Here is an 18572-nt window from a genome sequence, read left to right on the forward strand (position 1 = left end):
TGCCTTGCTTATGGAGGCCGCCCTGGTCATGCAAGGGAAGAGGCAAAGGCTGTTTATTAACACTGACTACTTAGTGTCCTCCCTGTTGCCAGCTGTGGCTGCTGTTCTCTCGCTCTCTGTCTCTCTATTTCTCTTTGTCTCTCTGTCTCTGTCTCTGTTTCTCTCTGTCTCTCAGACACACACACACACACACACACACACACACACACACACACACACACACACACACACACACACCCTATTTGTTGACTGTACTTGGGTTCCCTACAAGGAGTGGACATAGGAGAGGAATGTAGGGAGAGGGAGGCTTTCTTAAAGTAAAAGGTTAATCAATTGTTTTTTCATTTTGAAAATAATTTAGCAAGAGCTTTTCAAGATTCTGCATAGTATTTTGTTAAACGGCGAAACTCGTGAAGCAGCGCTCAGTTACATGGCAGCCATTGTCAATGCCAATATGAAGAAAGCGCAGATGCAGGTAGGAGTCCCAAGTGCTTTCAGTTCCTCATTGAACCCGTTTCTGCAGTGCGGGCAGACATGACTTAGCACGTCCCAGGCTGTGTTCTGGGAGTTGGGAAGGCAGCATGGACAAGACCGGCAAGCACCCTGCTGTCGTGCAGGTCTTGGGCAGGGGTGGACATGCGAGCCCAGCATCCAGACAGTAGCAGTCGGTGATGGAAGTGTGGGGGATTCAGGAGTAGAGTGCCGGGACGACGGTTCAGGGGTGGATTTGATCAGGTAGCAGAACATCCTTTTGTTAAAGCTTCGACTGAAGAACCAACCATTCCAAGGCTGAGAGAAGAGCCCTCTTGGTGATAGTGTTAGGTGAGGCAGCATCATCGCCAGCCCAAAACACAGGCCTTTGTGACTCGGGGGATACGGGCAGTAACAAAAGAAACCATGCTCTTGAGTCTGGCCAGGGTTTACCAATGAGGACTGTGGCAGAATCCATGGACAGGGACGTGTCAGCCACAGAATGACAGCGAGTGAGGTTGGAAGCAGGCCTGAGGGAGCATCCAGAGCTCATTGCACTCCACTGTTCATGCGACAGCGGGAAACTAAAATGTAGATTGTTTATAAGAATAAGTCTCAGAGCGAAAGAATTAGCGTATAGAGAAGAGCGGAATCCCAGTGTCTTTTGACGCTCATTAGTTAGTATTCTGGCACGTCCAGTCTGTTGACATTGTCACAGCGGCCAAGAACTATGCAGTCAGAAGAGCTCACTTGCAAAAGTTCCCTCATGTTATATGTAAGTGTATAGGGACCACATCTACAGCTGGCTTTTACCACGTGAGGTCTGTAAATTGGCCATACCTCATAGTTACTGCTTTGTACCTCAGTTTCTTCTTTTGCTAAGTGGGGTTAAGAGCGACAGCTATGAGCCTTTTGCGTGGAAACTGTTAGAATAGTTCTGAGTGTGCAGTGGCCACTCTGTTATTCACACAGGACTGTGCTCACCGCTTAAAACGGGAAGGCTACCGTGTGGGGCAGTACAGCAGCCACAGTGACTGTGCTCTTACTGACTGCCTCTTGGTCTCCAGTCCTTTGAAATGGGGATTGTACTGTATGGGCTCTGGGGCTGTTGCAGAGGTCAGAGAGTCTGTGATAATGGATGGCTGGAAGCTTGCTGGGCTAGCACCTGCTAGCTGATTGACAGTGCTCGCCACATGGACTGTCACGGGCTTTAGGATTTGATTACATGTGAATGTGCTCTCGTAGGACGTTGCTCCAAATTTGTGAGATGTATGTCTAACAGTTGTTTCAATTGCTTTGTGGCTTCTGTCACAGGCAGATGATCGGTTGGTGTCTACAGACGGGTTCATGCTGAATCTCCTTTGGGTCCTGCAGCAGCTAAGTACAAAAATCAAGTTAGAAACAGTCGACCCCACTTATATATTCCACCCGAGATGTCGGATCACTCTGCCAAACGATGAGACACGGATAAATGCAACGATGGAGGATGTGAACGAGTGGCTGACAGAGCTCTGTGAGTGACGTGGGGCCTTGCTGTGTGCCCTCTCATCTGCATGCTCAGAGAGATAGAGAAAGAGAGAGAGAGAGAGTTAAAATTAGTGTAGTAAAAATTCATCAAATTACTCAGCATGTAGGACAGATGGGTGTGAACGTGAAGAAAGACACCATAACCAACTTTTAAGAAGATTTATTTAAGATTTATTTACTTTATGTACATGAGTGCTCTATCTGCATGTACACCTGCAGGCCAGAAGAAGGCGTTGGATCCCAACATAGATGGTTGTGAACCACCATGTGGTTGCTGGGAATTGAACTCAGGACCTCTGGAAGAACAGCCAGTGCTCTTAACCACTGAGCCACCTCTCCAACCCAATAACAGCAACTTTATATAGATTTTGTGTTATATTTTGGCAGTTGAAAGTATTTTAAGGTGGGATAACAATAATCTTGCTTATGTGTGGAGTGGAATGAATTCCTACTTACTGAACATGGAAATGCCATGGTCAAATGTTCACCTTAAGAAAAGTGATTACTGGTTGGGGATTTAGCTCAGTGGTAGAGCGCTTGCCTAGGAAGCGCAAGGCCCCTGGGTTCGGGTCCCCAGCTCGAAAAAAAAAAAAAAAAAAAGAAAAGTGATTACTTAGTGCTCAGCCTTCTTTAGTGTATACCAATACCCCAGCACTCAGGAGACTGACATAGTAGAATCATGAGTTCAAGGTCAGCATGGGCTACGTAGCAAAACCCTGCCTCCCAAGACCAAGAAGAGGAAGAGGTAGATGCTTTTCAGCAGTTCATTTCATCACTCTAAGTCGAATGTGGCCATCTTGAAGCTGTAATACTGTTGCAGCGGGGGAAGAGGCACAGAGAGGATGGTTGTTAGAGCAGCAGGACCCCAGGGTCAGGAGCTTGGAGTTGAGGACTCCTTCCCTGTGTTGCCTAGGCTAGCTTCAAGTTCCTGGGCAATCCTCCTGCCTCATGTCCTAAGCAGCTAGCCTGTGCCCTTGCAGCACTGCAGCTGGTTAAGGGTGCAGTTGCACAGGACAAACAGCCTGATGCTGTCAGCCCGGCCGGACAGCCATGGCTGGCGGCAGCTCGGGTGTGTTTCATATACACTCGTGGGATTATTTGAATGTTTAACACAAAAACCACAAGTGTTTGAGGTGGTCTGACACCACACTTATCCACAAGTGTGAAGTGTGACCTCTACCCTGTGAGCCCAGTTACAGGCTGATTAAAAACTGTATAATGGTCCCCTCTCTATGATTCTAGTTTCTGCCTCTACTCACAACATTGATGGCTTCATACATAGTTCTTCTAGATCAGAAACACAAACATGTAGAAAAATGACCGTAGTTTATTAATTTGGCCTAATTATTTCAGATTGAAATAATAGGTTTAGGGCTGGGGATTTAGCTCAGCGGTAGAGCGCTTACCTAGGAAGCGCAAGGCCCTGGGTTCGGTCCCCAGCTCCGAAAAAAAGAACAAAAAAAAAATAAAAATAAAAATAAAAAGAAATAATAGGTTTAGCTTAGAGAATTAAGATGGTTTTATAGACTATATCAGGAAGACACATCGTTAATCAGACAAGAGGATGCAGGACATTAAAAAAGCTGAGGAATCTATTTCTCTTGCAACATCAACTAAGTTTGTAATTTAAAAAAATATTCTTGGAGGCTGGGCTTGGTGGTGTCTGCTTTAGTTCCAGCACTGAGAGGCAGGTCTCTGTGAGTTCTAGGCCAGCCAGAGGTTCCTAGAGAAGACCCTGTCTCAAAAAGCAACAAAAGAAAATTTCCTGTGCTGGGGAGGTGGCTCACAGGGTCTGGAAAGCGCTGTGAGGAGGCGTGAGGACCTGGGCTCAGCTTCCTCACACCCTCATATGACAGGACACATCCGTCACCCTAGCACTGGAGGGAAGGAGACAGGATGACCTTTGTGTCATTCCCCAGGCTAGCCTCCAAGCTGGTGATGTCTATGTTCAGTGAGATACCCAGTCTCAAAACTGAGGTGTAGAACCCTGCAAGCTCCAGCCCCTCACGTATGCATTGCCATGTCCTCACACACAGACACATGTACACACACATGCACACCATGTCCTCACACACAGACACATGTACACACATGCACACCATGTCCTCACACACAGACACAGACACATGCACACCATGTCCTCACACACAGACACATGTACACACACATGCACACCGTGTCCTCACACACAGACACATGTACACACACATGCACACCATGTCCTCACACACACAGACACATGTACACACACATGCACACCATGTCCTCACACACAGACACAGACACAGACACATGCACACCATGTCCTTACACACAGACACATGTACACACACATGCACACCATGTCCTCACACACAAACGCAGCCACACAGACACATGCACACCATGTCCTCACACACAGACAGATGTACACACACATGCACACCGTCTCCACACACACACAAAGGTACACACACATGCACACCATGTCCTCACACACAGACAGATGTACACACACATGCACACCTTGTCCTCACACACCAGACACATGCACACCATGTCCACACACAGCAGGCATATGCACACAAATATTCTTAACCTATTTTCCTTCAGAGTTGATTTTTTTCCTTAAGACTTGTAACTGACTTCACTGAAGGGTTCATGTTTGTTTGTTTTTCTTCTTAGATGGAGATCAGCCTCCATTTTCTGAGCCAAAATTCCCTACGGAATGCTTCTTTCTCACCCTGCACGCTCACCATCTCTCTATCCTACCTAGTTGTCGTCGCTACATTCGCCGGCTCCGAGCCATCCGTGAGCTCAATAGGTACGTGTCCTGCTCCCTGTCCTGACTGGCCGTTAACTACTGCCTGGAGACACACGGAGTTGGCTGTGGGCAGTAGGTGTGAGAGAGGCTGTGTGCATGGCAGAGCCATGTCTGCGTCCACTACTGTGTCATCATACCACTGGTGTGAGTGAGGATGGCCCAGCACCACTGGGAGGGGTGCCTGCCTTCTTGGCGTACCCACCTGGCTCTGGGCTGTCCACCCTGTTTTCCTGTGATAATCATGAGAGATGAGTAACTCGCCTTTGGCCTGATGTTTGTGTCTGAGGAGCCCAAAGGCTGGCTTGTCGGCTCACTTGTCAGTCATCACATCATTAGCTCCACGGCTGTTTCTTTTTTTTTTTTTTTTTTTTTTTTTTTTTTGAGCTGGGGACCAAACTCAGGGCCTTCACGCATGCTAGGCAAGCGCTCTACCACTGAGCCAAAATCCCCAACCCCTCCACGGCTGTTTCTAACCCAAGTATCTAACCCTGCATGGTCAGGTTCTCCAAGCAAACGAGCATCTCAGCAGTGACAACAGTCATTTGCTGGGTCGGAAAAACCGTCACATCGAATATCTGTAATGACACATTTCTCAGATTGTGTGCACTAACATGGACTCTGTAGATTCTGTCTGTCTGTTTGTTTGTTTGTTTGTTTTCAGACCAGCTCTCTTGTAGTCTTAGCCATCCTGGATCTCACTCTATAGACCAGGCTGGCCTCGAACTCACAGAGATCTACCTGCCTCTGCCTCCCAAGTGCTGGTGTTAAACTTGTGCACCACCGCTCACCATCCATTCTTCTTATACTTTTATTTTTAGTTCATTGACTATAAATTTTTGAAGTAATTTGTTATTTTTTTATTTTAAAGATTTATTTAATTGTATTAGCTATGTATGAGTGTTTTTCCTTCATGTGTTTCTGGTCACCATGTGTGTGCAGTTTTTTCACAACCCTGTGACTGTTGTGACACAACCCCAGGGTTGTGGGGTTTTTTTGGTTTTTTTTTTTATAATTTATTTTAATTATGCGCATGAGTGTTTTACCTACATGCATGTTTGTATACCGTGTGTTTGGTTCGCTCAGAAACCAAAAGAAGCCATTGGAGTTACAGACACTTGTGAGCCACCATGTTAGTGGCCGGAATGGAATATTCATCCTCTCTAAGAGTAGTGCTCCCAACGCTGAGCCCTCTTTCAGCCCCAGCTGAGAAGACTTCCAGTACCGCAGACTGTAGAAGTGGGAGACCATTAACCACTTAAGACCATGAATGCTATAAAACCTTATTATTTACCCTATGCCTTCTTATGAATACATACTTATAAGGTTTGATACACTAAATACACTAGGGGATTAGCAACTAATGACAAAATAGACAGTTATAATACACTGTAACAAAAGCTCTGACAGGGCATGGCGACATACTTGTCTGGCATCTCAGCACTTGTGAGGTGGACTCTGTGAGTCAGCGTCTGCCTGCCTCTTTCTTTCTCTATCTCTTTTTTCTTTCTTTTCTCTTCCTTCCTCTTCCTTTTCCTTTCCTTTTCGTTTTTTGATAGACTCTGACTTACAGCCCTAGAGCTCAGAGTGCAAACACCCCTCTGCCCCTGCCCCTGCCCCTGCCTGCCTCTGCCTCTGCCCCTGCCCTGCCCCTGCCCCTGCCCCTGCCCCCTGTCTGCCCCTGCCCCTGCCCCTGCCCCCACCCCTGCCCTCCGCCCCTGCCCCTGCCCCTACCCCCTGCCCTTGCCCCTGCCCCTGCCTCTGCCATGCTGAGACTGAAGGCAGGGCCAGCAAAGCCTGTTCTCTCTGTCTTGTCCCACTGTGCTGTGCTGATTGTGTCTGACCATGAATTATTGAGGCCTTGGGAAGTGAAACAGCAGATAAAGGGGAAACTCCGTGTGCCTTTGAACTCTGTGTAGTCCAGGGAATGAGGGAGGAAGGAAGACATGTTTATATCCTTCAGATCAAGACAATTCCTATGTGCTAAGGAAGTTAAATGTCTTGTGGGATATCGTCCCACTCCCCTTTGGACACAAGGGCTCACCGTGTAGCCCCGGAGGCTGGACACTTGCTGGTTTCATCTGACGTTAAGTATGTTACTTGGTCCTGGGAGAAGCTCAGTTTCTGTGTGAGTGTGCGTGTGCATGTGTGTGTGACTCTGCGACTGATTTTGACTGAGAGTCTCACTATGTAGTCCTGGCTGTCCTGGAACTCACCCTGTAGCCCAGGCTATACTTAAACTCTGAGATCTACCTGCCTCTGCCTCCTGAGTACTGGGATAGAAGTTTTCACATCTAAGGCCCTAGAACCTGTGAGTGTCAGCTAAAGTGATGTAGCAGACATGATCAAGGAGATTTCCCTGGATCATCTGGGAGGGGCCGTTGCCGCCACAGGGCTTTGTAAGGAGGGAAAGAGATGGCTATGGAGGGAGAGCTATAACGATGGAGCTGGAGAGGAGGGTGGCTGGAGTCAGGAGTTAGAGCCTGCTCCTAGCTCACAGCCCTGGCAGGGAGTGGCAGGCCCCGCCTCTGTAGCTCCATCTTTGGCTTCTTACCTCAGAGGGCACCTGGAATTGGGATCCTGACCCATAGCATAGAGCTCATGGGACAGTTGCTGCTGCCGTGAGACACCTGCTCCTCCTCCATGTGACTTCAATCTCTCCAAGGCACTTCTGCTCTGACTTTGTGGTTCTGGAGTTGCTAAAGGGTGGCATGGTAGGATGCAGGGCAGTGCTCTGCAAGGTGACAGGTCATTACAAGAGCAGTCTCTGCCAACAAGCTGCTTAGATTTAGAGGTATGGATGCATGGCGTTATCACCATCCCCCAGACTTGTGAGCCATTTGAGTCCTGGTCCTGGCCCTGACTTCCAGGTAGGAAGCTCTGGAAGGTCATGGAATTAGCCTGTGCGTGTGTTGGTTGTGGTTGCTCTGCCTCTGAGGGGTCATGGTTCACTGCCTTCTCTCACAAGCTTGAGGGCTGCCAGCGTTGCGTCCCCAAACAGTAAGTGGAACTTCACTAGGCCAGGCCCTGTGCCTGTTCCTTTATGCAGCACCCATTCCCATGTATGTCATTGTGTTCGCTTGCTTTGGCCTCCCCACAGTGACCTACTGCATGACTATGTCATTGCTCTGAAGTCAGAATCAGTGTCCCATCCCTTTTGGAGACTCCGTGGGGAGAGTGTTACCTCAGTTTTTCACCTTCTGGAAGCTTCCTACTTTCTTGCTTCATGATACATTTACCTGGTTTTCAAGTCAGTGACAGAGTATCTCCAGATATCCACTTCACTGGCTAATTGTCCTACCCAATATTTCTCTTAGAAAGACCTTCATGATAACCCTATAATGTAGGAAACCTTTACAGCTACAAAGCCCCTTTTGCCCTGTGTGGCCATTGATAAACACCATGACCAGTAGCAACTTAGAAGCAATGGTTTGTTGACTTACATAGTAGAGCCCACAAGGACAGGAAATCAGGGCAGTAACATGGAGGCAGGAGCTAAAGGAGAGGCCATGGGGGAACAGCCCTCACTGGCTTGCTCCCCATGGCTTCCTCAGTTTGCCTTGTTATAGAACTGAACCACCACAGTAAGCTAGGCTTTCATACACCAATCGTCAGTAAAGAAAATGCCCACAGGCCAATCGGACTAAGATGTTTTCTCAGTTGAAGTTCCCTAACCACCACAACCAAATATTTCAGGTTTTGTCTCAGGATTGGGATGTGATGTCTGTATACTTACTTAGATTTATTTATTTATGTTTATGAGTGTTTTGCCTGCGTGTATGTTTGTTTGCCACTGGTGCCCTTGGAGGTCAGAAGAAGGCATCAGATCCCGAGACTGGAGTTGGAAATGGTTGTGAGCCACCATGTGGGTGGCGGGAACTGAACCCATGTTCTTTGTGGATGGCGGGAACTGAACCCATGTTCTTTGCCCGTTGTTCTTGACTATTGACGTAGTGCTTCAGTCCTTGAAGCAAGCAACAGTCATTAAAAAAGCTGTTATTTTGTCTCTAATCCTCTTGTCCAAGACCAAAGGGTCCAGTTTTTCTGAGATAAGTAGGATGTGTGGGGTGATTTTAACTCTTTAGAATAGCAGAAAAGGGCTCTCGGTGAGGCCTGGTCTAGCAGTGGAACCACGGCCTCAGCCCAAACTGCCCTGCCACCATGCTTCCAGAAGCTATTCTGCCCTCCGTGAGAAAAAAAATACAGCAACGGAGTCAGGGAAGTCTGAGGTTTAGACATTTAGCAGGCTCTGGTTTTCTACACAGTACCATGAGGAAATTGAATCCTGGGAGGTAAGCAAGTGTTTAAACTGGGCAGCATCTCAGGGCAGCCCTGCACAATAGGCATTGGAGCACCTCGGAGTGAGCCCGCAGGCCACAGAGAGCAGCCCAGGTAGCGGGAGGGCCCGCTGAGGAGAGAGGGAAGCACCATTGGCAAAAGAGCTTGGAACTTTTTCAAGAAAGTTGTTTTTAACATCTCAGAACAGCCGGGGAACAACAAATTCACTTACGCTTCATAGGGTCTAAAGTGCAGTTCTGTCTGGGGGAGGGGCGATGGGGCATTGGTGTGTCTCACTGTGTAGGCCTAGCCCGGAGCGCACTACCTAGACTAATTGCCTTGAGTTCAAAGATCTGCCTCTATCTGCCTCCCGCGTGCCATGGAGAACATTCTTTAAGACACATTACCCATGCAGTGGTGGTGTTCACCTTTAATCCTAACACTGGGAGGCAGAGGCTAGTAGCTGTATTGAGTTTCAGGCTAGCCTGTTCTGCATACAAAGTTCTAAGACAGTCAGGGCTACATAGAGAAAGCCCTATCAACCCTATCAACCACCACCACACCACACACACACACACACACACACACACACACACTATTTATGAACACAACTGGAAAGAAAAATTCTGTCAGTTAAACCAGAACTCACTGTACTGGGATATGCTCTAGGTTTTATTTTGTTTTGAAACAGTTCTCACCTTTGAACTCTCTATGTAGACCAGACTGACCTTAAACTCACAGAGATCCACCTGCTCGGCTTGGAGGCGTGCACCTCAACTGCCTGGCCTGTGCGCTCTAGATTTTAAAATACCTAAGTGTGAGGCCAGGTGCTGGGACTCTCAGTATTCATACTGGTGCTTGGGAGACAGAGGCGTGGAGTTCAAGGACAGCCTGGTCTACAGAGAGAGATTTAGGACAGCCAGGCTACACACACACACACACACACACACACACACACACACACACACACACACACACACACACACACACACACACACACACAAACACGAGAGTATGTGAGTGTAAACCAGTCACATCAGAGAGGCCGGGATAAGAAGATGGGCCTGGGTACTTTCTTTCCTTAGATCTTTAGGATGTTTTGTTTGTTTGTTAATTTCAGAACCGTGGAAGATTTGAAAAATAATGAAAGCCAGTGGAAAGATTCCCCACTGGCCACCAGACACCGCGAAATGCTGAAGCGCTGTAAAACTCAGCTTAAGGTTTGTACAGTAGCTGATTGGCATCGGCGTGGCCCGCTTCCCAGTAGTAATCTCCTCACCAGAATAAAATGCTCTGAGCGCGTGCTCGGGTGTCCCTGTTGTTTCTTGGTTGTTCTTTTCTCTCAAGGTAACATGGGACTATTGTTGATACCTTGCCTATTTCTGTATCCAGTCATTTAAATCTAAGCAGAGAACATACGTGTGCGTATGCAATGAATCATTAGTAAGCGTTCTCCACCGCAGTGTAACCTCCCACCCCTCCCTGCCACACTCATACTCTAGGATACATAACCCTGTTATCATGGCAGTTGACACAGCGCATTGTGGCTGTACAAGGTTCCCCTTCACACACACACACACACACACACACACACACACACACACACACACAGAGCTCAGGAAAACAGAAACACATGTACATTTTCTGTGTTTATATTCAGAGTATCAAGTTGAATGTTAGCTGCTCATGGGTTCTCTTGATTAGTGGAATTATAGAGAAAAATGTCTCTGATTTCTGTGACAAGCTAAATTTTCAGGTTTTCGTTTGCTAATAGTCCAGAGTGCTTTTGAGCTACAAAGTGGAGCTTGGCATAGTGGCTGATACCTGTAACCCCAGCGCTGACCCTAGCCAAGATGGGAGCATGACTATGGTTTTACCAGAGCCACCCTGAGCTACAGAATGAGACCCTGTCTTAACTGACAGGCAGGAGCTCTTCTTTCAGATCTGTAGCCTCCTTTATATTCCATGGTTGTGACTCGGGGTCGGTAATGAGCTAAACATCCACTTACCACGATGTGGCATGTGTGTGTCTCCTGGTAGGTCCTCTGAGGCGTTGCAGCCCAGGAGGCAAGTGTTTTGCTTGAGGGTAGCACAGAAGTAGTGGTGCTGAAGTTCAGATACAACTTGCCTGGCTTTTCCCACCATCTTCCAAGGTGTCAGTGACAGACCTCCAGCACTGACTGCTGGCCATGTGTTCAGTGGTTTGCACAGCATATGTTCCTGGAGTCTTTATTCAGAAACCAGAGAGACCTTGACACAACCACCCGTGTCCTGAGGCTAGTCGGAGATGTTAGAACCTAGATTTCTCATCTCCTAGCCCCTCCCTGCCTACTCGAGCTGAGGGGCCCTGGCATCGCACTAATCTACTGGTGGGGGCCATCTACTTCCACAGAAACTGGTACGGTGCAAGGCCTGTGCTGACGCTGGCTTACTTGACGAGAGCTTCCTAAGAAGATGTCTGAATTTTTATGGCCTTCTCATTCAGCTGATGCTGCGCGTCCTGGACCCTGCATATCCTGAGTGAGTGGCTCCTTCTCTGCCGCCTCCCTCTTCGCTGGGGCTTCTGGGTTGTCTTAATTGTTGTTTATCATAACTGAAGCCAGATCCTTACCCTCCTGACGACTTGTATTTTCATTGTCAGATTGAGGTTGTGCGTAAATGATATGAAGCTGTATTAATATTTCCCCATGTTTTTTAATGGCTGTCTTTTTTTTATTTAAAATTTAGCCTTGTATTATGTATAAGTACACTTTAGCTGTCCTCAACACACCAGAAGAGGGCATCAGATCCCATTACAGATGGTTGTGAGCCATCATGTGGTTGCTGGGGTTTGAACTCAGGACGTCTGGAGGATCAGTCAGTGCTCTTAACTGCTGAGCCATCTCTCCAGTCCAATGGCTGTCATTTTTAAAACTTTACCATAACATTGGATGGCTAGGAAAAGAGATTTATAAATTGGAAGCAGAGTGCTGGAGAGAACAGGCTTCTGAGCACCCTGTCTAGGGAGCCCAGGTCATTGACCGGCACTGCAGTTTAAGTCACGACTCTCACATTAATTGTGGAACTCCTACATCACCGGTATTGGTGAGGTTGGCCTTTGTCCCTAAAAGACTGGGGGTGCTTATATAAGATACAGGCTGGCTTTGGTCACCCTGTGTGAGTTGCACGAAATGACAAATATGACCTTTGGGTTTTCTTTCCCATTTTAACTTCTGCCTTAAGTCTAGCAAGAAGTCAAGATGAGGTAAACACTTACCCAAGCTCGGCCAAGTCTCCCTCATCCTTTCTGCACGTCTAAAGGTCACAGTTGTTTGCCCGTGTGTATTTTACAGAGGTGTGCTTCACAGTAAGGGCTGCTCTTTCCAGAGTGGGGTATTTAGCAGTACAGCACCCTGGGAATGAGCGTGCCATGACATCATTTGTAAGTTGTGCTTTTTTTTCTCCTCTACAGCATAACACTGCCTTTAAATTCAGAAGTCCCCAAGGTATTTGCAGCATTGCCTGAGTTTTATGTAGAAGATGTTGCTGAATTTTTATTTTTTATTGTACAGTAAGTACTCCACATGCTGCCTGCTCTTTTGCTGATGTACAGTGCGTGGTGCCAGGAGCTGTGTCACATTTACCACAGCCTCACTTACGTCTGCTGTTATGTAACGCTATCTACCTGAACTGCTCGGAAATTGGAGAAATAGGGCTTGGGGATTTAGCTCAGTGGTAGAGCGCTTGCCTAGCATGTGCAAGGCCCTGGGTTCGGTCCTCAGCTCTGAAAAAAAAAAGAAAAGAAAAGAAATTGGAGAAATAAACCCGGCTCAGCAGCAGCCCATCCCAGGGCCATTTCCAAGACAGAAGCAGGACATGGGTGACAGGTTCTGCTTCTGTCCTGGAAATGGCCCTGGGATCGGCTGCTGCTGAGACCTAAGCAGAGTGTTTGACAACTGAACATGCCCCTGAGAAAACGCCCCAGTAAATGCCGCAAATTATAATACCCACGGCTGCGTTTGAACCAAAAATGTGCCGATTTGTAAGACTTGAGAAGCTTCATAAAAAACTGGTTTCATCTTGTCTGATATTTGTGGGGAGTTATGTTTTTTTTGTTTGGATTTTTGTTTTCCTAAAATCCTGATTTCAGGGGCTCAAGCCTTCACTGGCCTCTCAGTGGGATCCCTTAGGCCAATTGCCTAGCGTGCAAAGGGGCTTAGATCCAATCCCCAGTACACCGAAAACAGAGAGGAAAACCAAAGCCCTTCACATTCCCTCACTTTTCATTTTGGAACCGTGACAGGTGATTCCCCATAACCATATCATCGTGGGGACGGTACTGGTGGCAGAGGGATGTGTGTGAAGTCTGGTTTCAGACGCGAAAGCAGCATAGACCAGCAACAGCCCAAGTCCAAAGTTAGACAGAACAAGTGTGCATTATGTCATAAAAGCTGCATCCAGCTGAGCATGGTGGCGCACACCCATAATCCCAGCACCTGGAAGCTCAGGCAGGAGGACTGTGAGTTCCAGGCTAGTCTAGTTACGTAGTGAGACTCTCCCTCAATTGGCAAAAGAACAGAAAAGCTGTCTCCATGCTGGCCCAGTCAGAAGTGATAATGTGGATTTTTGACGGCAAGGAATTTTTTTCTCAGCTTTTTATTGATTCTTTCTGAATTTCCCATCATGCACCCAGCCCTACTCATTTCTCGGTCCCCTCGTATCCTCCCTCCACCCTTGCAACCTCCCCCTCCAAAGAAAATGGGAAACAAAAACACAACCAAACATAAAACACCTCATCATGGAAGCTGCACTGTGTCACGGTGTGTCAGTCACAGTGTGTCAGTCACAGTGTAACTTTTGTCCTTACCTCTTTACTTGGAAATATTCATTGCAGTGAGTCGCTGGGCTGCTTCTGCCTCTGCCTTCCTCTACACCGCACCAGGACTCCTCTCAGGTGTCCTGCTGTCCCCTGTGTTGGAGCTCCTGCACCTCTGGCTCTGCAGGGCCAGCCCTGTCCTGCGGTGCCCACTGTTCATAATGAGGAGATGTTGGGATGGGCTAACTCCAGCCTGGGTCTGGATGGTAGATAAGACAGCTAGCGCCAGCCTGCAGGTCTCCGCATCCGTGTGCAGGGCCAGCCCTGCTGTGCTGCAAAGCTGAGGTGGTGGGGGCCCTCTCCTGAGTGCTGCAGTCACTGGGGATGGGGTGGTCCGAGGCAGGTTGCAGAGCCAGCTTACCTACAGTGCTGCCACCAGGGCCAGCTCTGCTGTGAAGCCTAGGCGAGGTACAGGGCCAGCTCTCGCCAGTGCTGTGAGAATGACAAATTTAAAGGTGATTAAAGGTTCGATTGCTGAGTAAACTCAGTGTGAGAATTTAAATAATCACATTTTAAAGTTTATTCTAAGCACAGTAATATAAAGATATTCACTTAAAAATTTTAATTTCTTAAAATTAGAACATTTGTTTTAAGTTGGTGGCAGGGGGGCTAGAGAGATGAGTCAGCAGTTACAAGCACTATCTGCTCTCCCAGGGTCTGGAGATCAATTCCAGCAGCCATACAGTGGCTCACAACCATGTAGCCTAGGACCTGATGACGCCCTCTTCTGGCATTTGAAGAGCCCTTATGTACAAAACGTGGGTGATGTTTGGAACTGGGTTCCTCTTTGTAGCCCTGGCTGTCCTGGAACTCATTGCTCTATAGACCAGGCTGGCCTTGAACTCAGAGATCCACCTGCCTCTGCCTTCCGAGTGGTGGGATTAAAGGTATGCGCCACCACCTCCTGGCTAAAAATTTTGTAATTACATGTATTTATTTGTGTGCGAGTGGGGTCCTTGAATGCACAGAGCTCCTTCAAAGATCAGAAGGCAATTTGAGGGAACTGATTCTCTCCTGCTAACAGTTGGATCCTGGAGATGGGACAGGTTGCCCATTGTAAGGCTGGGCGTGGTCGTGCATTCCCGTGATTCCAGTACTTAGGAAGTAGAGGCAAAAGATAACAAGTTCAAGGCCAGTGTGTGCTGTGCAGTGAACTTGAGACCAGTTGAAGCTGTTTAGAAGATCCTGTCTTTTATCCCTTTGGATAGCGAAGATCTTCTTGTGAAGTTTCAGTTATGGCCTTTGCTTCCTTCCTAAAGCATGCTGTAGCCAGCACCCGTGTTTGCTTTACTCCGTGTGGTTCCAGTGTGCATATCGTTTTGAACCATGCAGAAGCACTGCAGTACCCTCCTCTGCTGTGCCGTCTCCTTCCCTGACCGGCGAGCTCTCGGTGGTGCGTCCGGCGGCTCACCGTGCCTTCTTGCCTCTGCAGATACTCTCCTCAGGTGCTTTATGAGCCCTGCACTCAGGACATTGTGATGTTCCTCGTTGTGATGCTGTGCAACCAGAACTACATCCGAAACCCTTACCTAGTGGCCAAGCTCGTGGAGGTCATGTTTATGACCAACCCCTCTGTTCAGCCGAGAACTCAGAAGTTTTTTGAGATGATTGAGAATCATCCTCTCTCTACCAAATTGCTGGTACCATCCCTCATGAAGTTCTATACAGGTAGGTTTTGGAGTGTGCCTTGTGGTAATGTACTGAGACAAGGTTGTTAAGTCTAAATCTGTGACCTAAATTCACAAATAGGTAAATAAATAATCCTGCCATCAAGGCTCCCACATCCGCTTATGCAAATCACTTACTAGCCCAGCTCAGACCCGCCCCACCCCCGGCCCCTGAGAGCTCACACTGCCCACTGCCTGTGCGGCCTTCTGACGGTTTACACTGTTTGTTGTTGTCAGTCCAAGCCGATGTTTTCATCTGAGTAGTGAACCTGCTTCATTGCTGTTGACTTTATAGCGTCTCATACATGGCACCATTCCGTAGCAGAGTTTTCAAAGAGTGGGAACAATAGAGAGTTTGATATAGACGTTCTGGGTATCATCCATTCTTTCCCTCAGTCATGGAGCTCTGTGCCGTCTGGCCTGAGCCCCTCCATGGTCATGGGTAGGTGACACCTTTCCTAATAATAGCTACCACTTGTGGTCACTTGATCTGAGTAGCTGTTGAAAAGATGGTACTATAAATACCTCCATTTTATAAGTGAGGAAACTCGAGCTTAGAAAGGTCAGGAAGCTCGCTGAAGGTTAATGGCGAGTCAGTGACAGGTGCCCAGCAGCTGGCCCTAGCACAAGTGCGGCTGACGCTCGGCTGCTCTTCCACAGTTACTGAAGCTCTGACCCTGCAGGAGCTGCACAGTCTCCCCCGGGCCCGCCCACCACCCCACCCAGGTCTGCCCCGTAGATCCTGTCCCTCCTTAGGCCGCCCCCATGGTAGGACTTAGAGTTATATATCCCAAGGTCAGCTGCAGGAGCAGCATCTCTTGGAGAGGTACTTATGCACAATCTTGTTTCAAAAATAAGATTAAACTTCAAGTAAGAGGGTTTTAGACGAATCCTAACAGTCTTCCTTAAGGAGGAATTCTGAGGCTGGGAAGGCTACATCAAGATCTAGGCTCCTCCTTCCCCAGAGCTGGGGAGACTCCATCACTGATTCAGCAATGTCTCTGTTGGGCCTGCTGTGGGAGGACACTAAGATCCCTCCCTCATAGAGGCAGACGTGGAAGAGTTGAAAGAGTTGGAGACAGTAGATTGGGAGAAAACGGGCTACTTCAGGAAAGGTGGTCTAGGCAGGCCAGACTCTGGGAGGATGCAACGGTGAGCGTCAGTCACCTCAGCTGAGGAATGACAGGAAAGAAGGCAGAGAGGTGAACCTGGAAGATGGCAGCAGGAAGCCTTGTTCAAGCTGGTCGTGGTGGTGCACGCCGTTAGTCCCAGCAGTCAGGAGGCTGGGTCAGGAGGATCTATCTTTCTAAGATCAAGGCCAGCCTGGTCTACACAGTGAGTTCCAGGACAGGCTGAGGCTTAGGAGATTAGCAAGAGTCCAGTCCAGTTAAGGACTTGGGAATTGGGACCTGGGCAGTATAATTTTGACGTATATTTAGGAGTAAATAAAGCAGAAATGTGGGGAGAAGGGTACGGATGGGCACTGAACTAACACTAGTGGCTTAGTGTGGGCCGTGTCCGGGATGCAGCCCAGAACGGGTGGCCTTAGATGACTGTAACTGTGCTGGCCTCCAGTTTTCTGTCCTCTGCAAGCTTGCTTGAATCACTGCCGACACCTTCGTTCACGCTTTTGCATAATAAAATGGCACTTAGTTCATCCAAAGAAGAGTTAGCTTAACGAGTGAGGAGCGAGAGTACATAAATCCTGTCAGGTCTTAGCATGCTAGACACTTTTTAGACTTCTCCTTTTATTATTAAACAACTGGGTTTTAATCTCCCGAAATGTAGACTTTGAAAAATATAGAAAATATGAAGAAAGGTGGGAGTTGGATAGGGAGCTTGATGTGTGCCAGACGCGGTTGAACCACGGCACGGAGAAAGGATTTAAATGTCCCGGATCACCTGCGTGCTCAGAGCCTGTGTAATGTTTTACTTCCTCTGTTGTGTCGTTTGTATTTGATGTGGGGGTGAGGTTCTTGCAAGAATAGATATCAGAAGACATTATGGGCGCCATTTCTGTTCTTCCAGACTGTGGGTCCTGAGCTCAGATCTCCAGGCTCGGCAGCAGGCACTTCTTCCTGAGCCGTCTTGCTGGCTCTCAATCCCTCCGTAAAAAGCTGTCAGCACACCCAAACTGTATTCTGTCTTGGCAATGGGTAGCTGTGGCTGTCCTGGAACTTACTTTGTAGACCAGGCTGGCCTCAAACTCAGAGATCCACCTGCCTCTGCCTCCAGTGTACCGGGAGTAAAGGTGTTCGCCACCACTGCCCTGTATGACCACGGTTTTCAGCTGTGCATAAAGCACGTCTGTCTTAGACGTTAGGATTATTAATAATTTTTTCTAATAAAAACTGTACTGTGTGGTTCAGTGGTGGAGCATCTCAAGACCCTACAGTCAGTTCCCAGTGTTGTAAAAATAAAAATAAATGGAGTATTTTGTTTGTCATCCTTGGAAATCAGTCTTCAAACATCCCAGGGCATTTTCTTGAGCAGAATTGAAAGGCCACTGGAGGGGTTGGGGATTTAGCTCAGTGGTAGAGCGCTTGCCTAGGAAGCGCAAGGCCCTGGGTTCAGTCCCCAGCTCCGAAAAAAAAAAGAACCAAAAAAAAAAAAAAAAAAAAAAGAAAGGCCACTGGAAGAACTGATGGCTGTGCTGTTGTTACATTGTCGATGGGCGGGGCTTGTTATATTTAAGGCTCTTTATCAAGTACCCAGAGTGGTCTCTCAGTGCAGGATTGCAGGCATGAGCTACACACCCACTAACCAGTTGTCTTCAGAGAGAGAGAGAGAATCGTTTTTTGTTGCCCCAGCACATGCAGTGTGCCTGTACTCCTGACTCCTCGCCTCTGTTCAACCATTAACAGCTATTCTATGCTAAAACACTAGCTCGTTTAATTCCCTTTATGTCTCTGTTAAGCTGTAACTGCCTTTACCTGACAGTGTCTCTCCTTTTGTAATAAATTTGGAACTTCTC

The 18572-nt window shown here is 47.8% G+C and overlaps 1 protein-coding gene across 2 annotated transcripts in view; it reads left to right on the plus strand.

The window, feature by feature from the left end:
• The window catches only part of Ube4b (ubiquitination factor E4B), a 101472-nt gene that overhangs the window by 67951 nt on the left and 14949 nt on the right, over window positions 1-18572 (plus strand). For both annotated transcript variants that reach the window (XM_032894467.1, XM_032894474.1), the window contains 7 exons: window positions 362-475; window positions 1786-1984; window positions 4663-4801; window positions 10197-10296; window positions 11469-11596; window positions 12528-12626; window positions 15364-15599. In XM_032894467.1, the coding sequence (XP_032750358.1) occupies window positions 362-475; window positions 1786-1984; window positions 4663-4801; window positions 10197-10296; window positions 11469-11596; window positions 12528-12626; window positions 15364-15599 (1015 nt within the window). The remainder of the gene's footprint in view (window positions 1-361; window positions 476-1785; window positions 1985-4662; window positions 4802-10196; window positions 10297-11468; window positions 11597-12527; window positions 12627-15363; window positions 15600-18572) is intronic.

This window comes from Rattus rattus, chromosome 1 (genome assembly GCF_011064425.1).
Source record: "Rattus rattus isolate New Zealand chromosome 1, Rrattus_CSIRO_v1, whole genome shotgun sequence".
NCBI classification, from domain to species: Eukaryota; Metazoa; Chordata; class Mammalia; order Rodentia; family Muridae; genus Rattus; species Rattus rattus.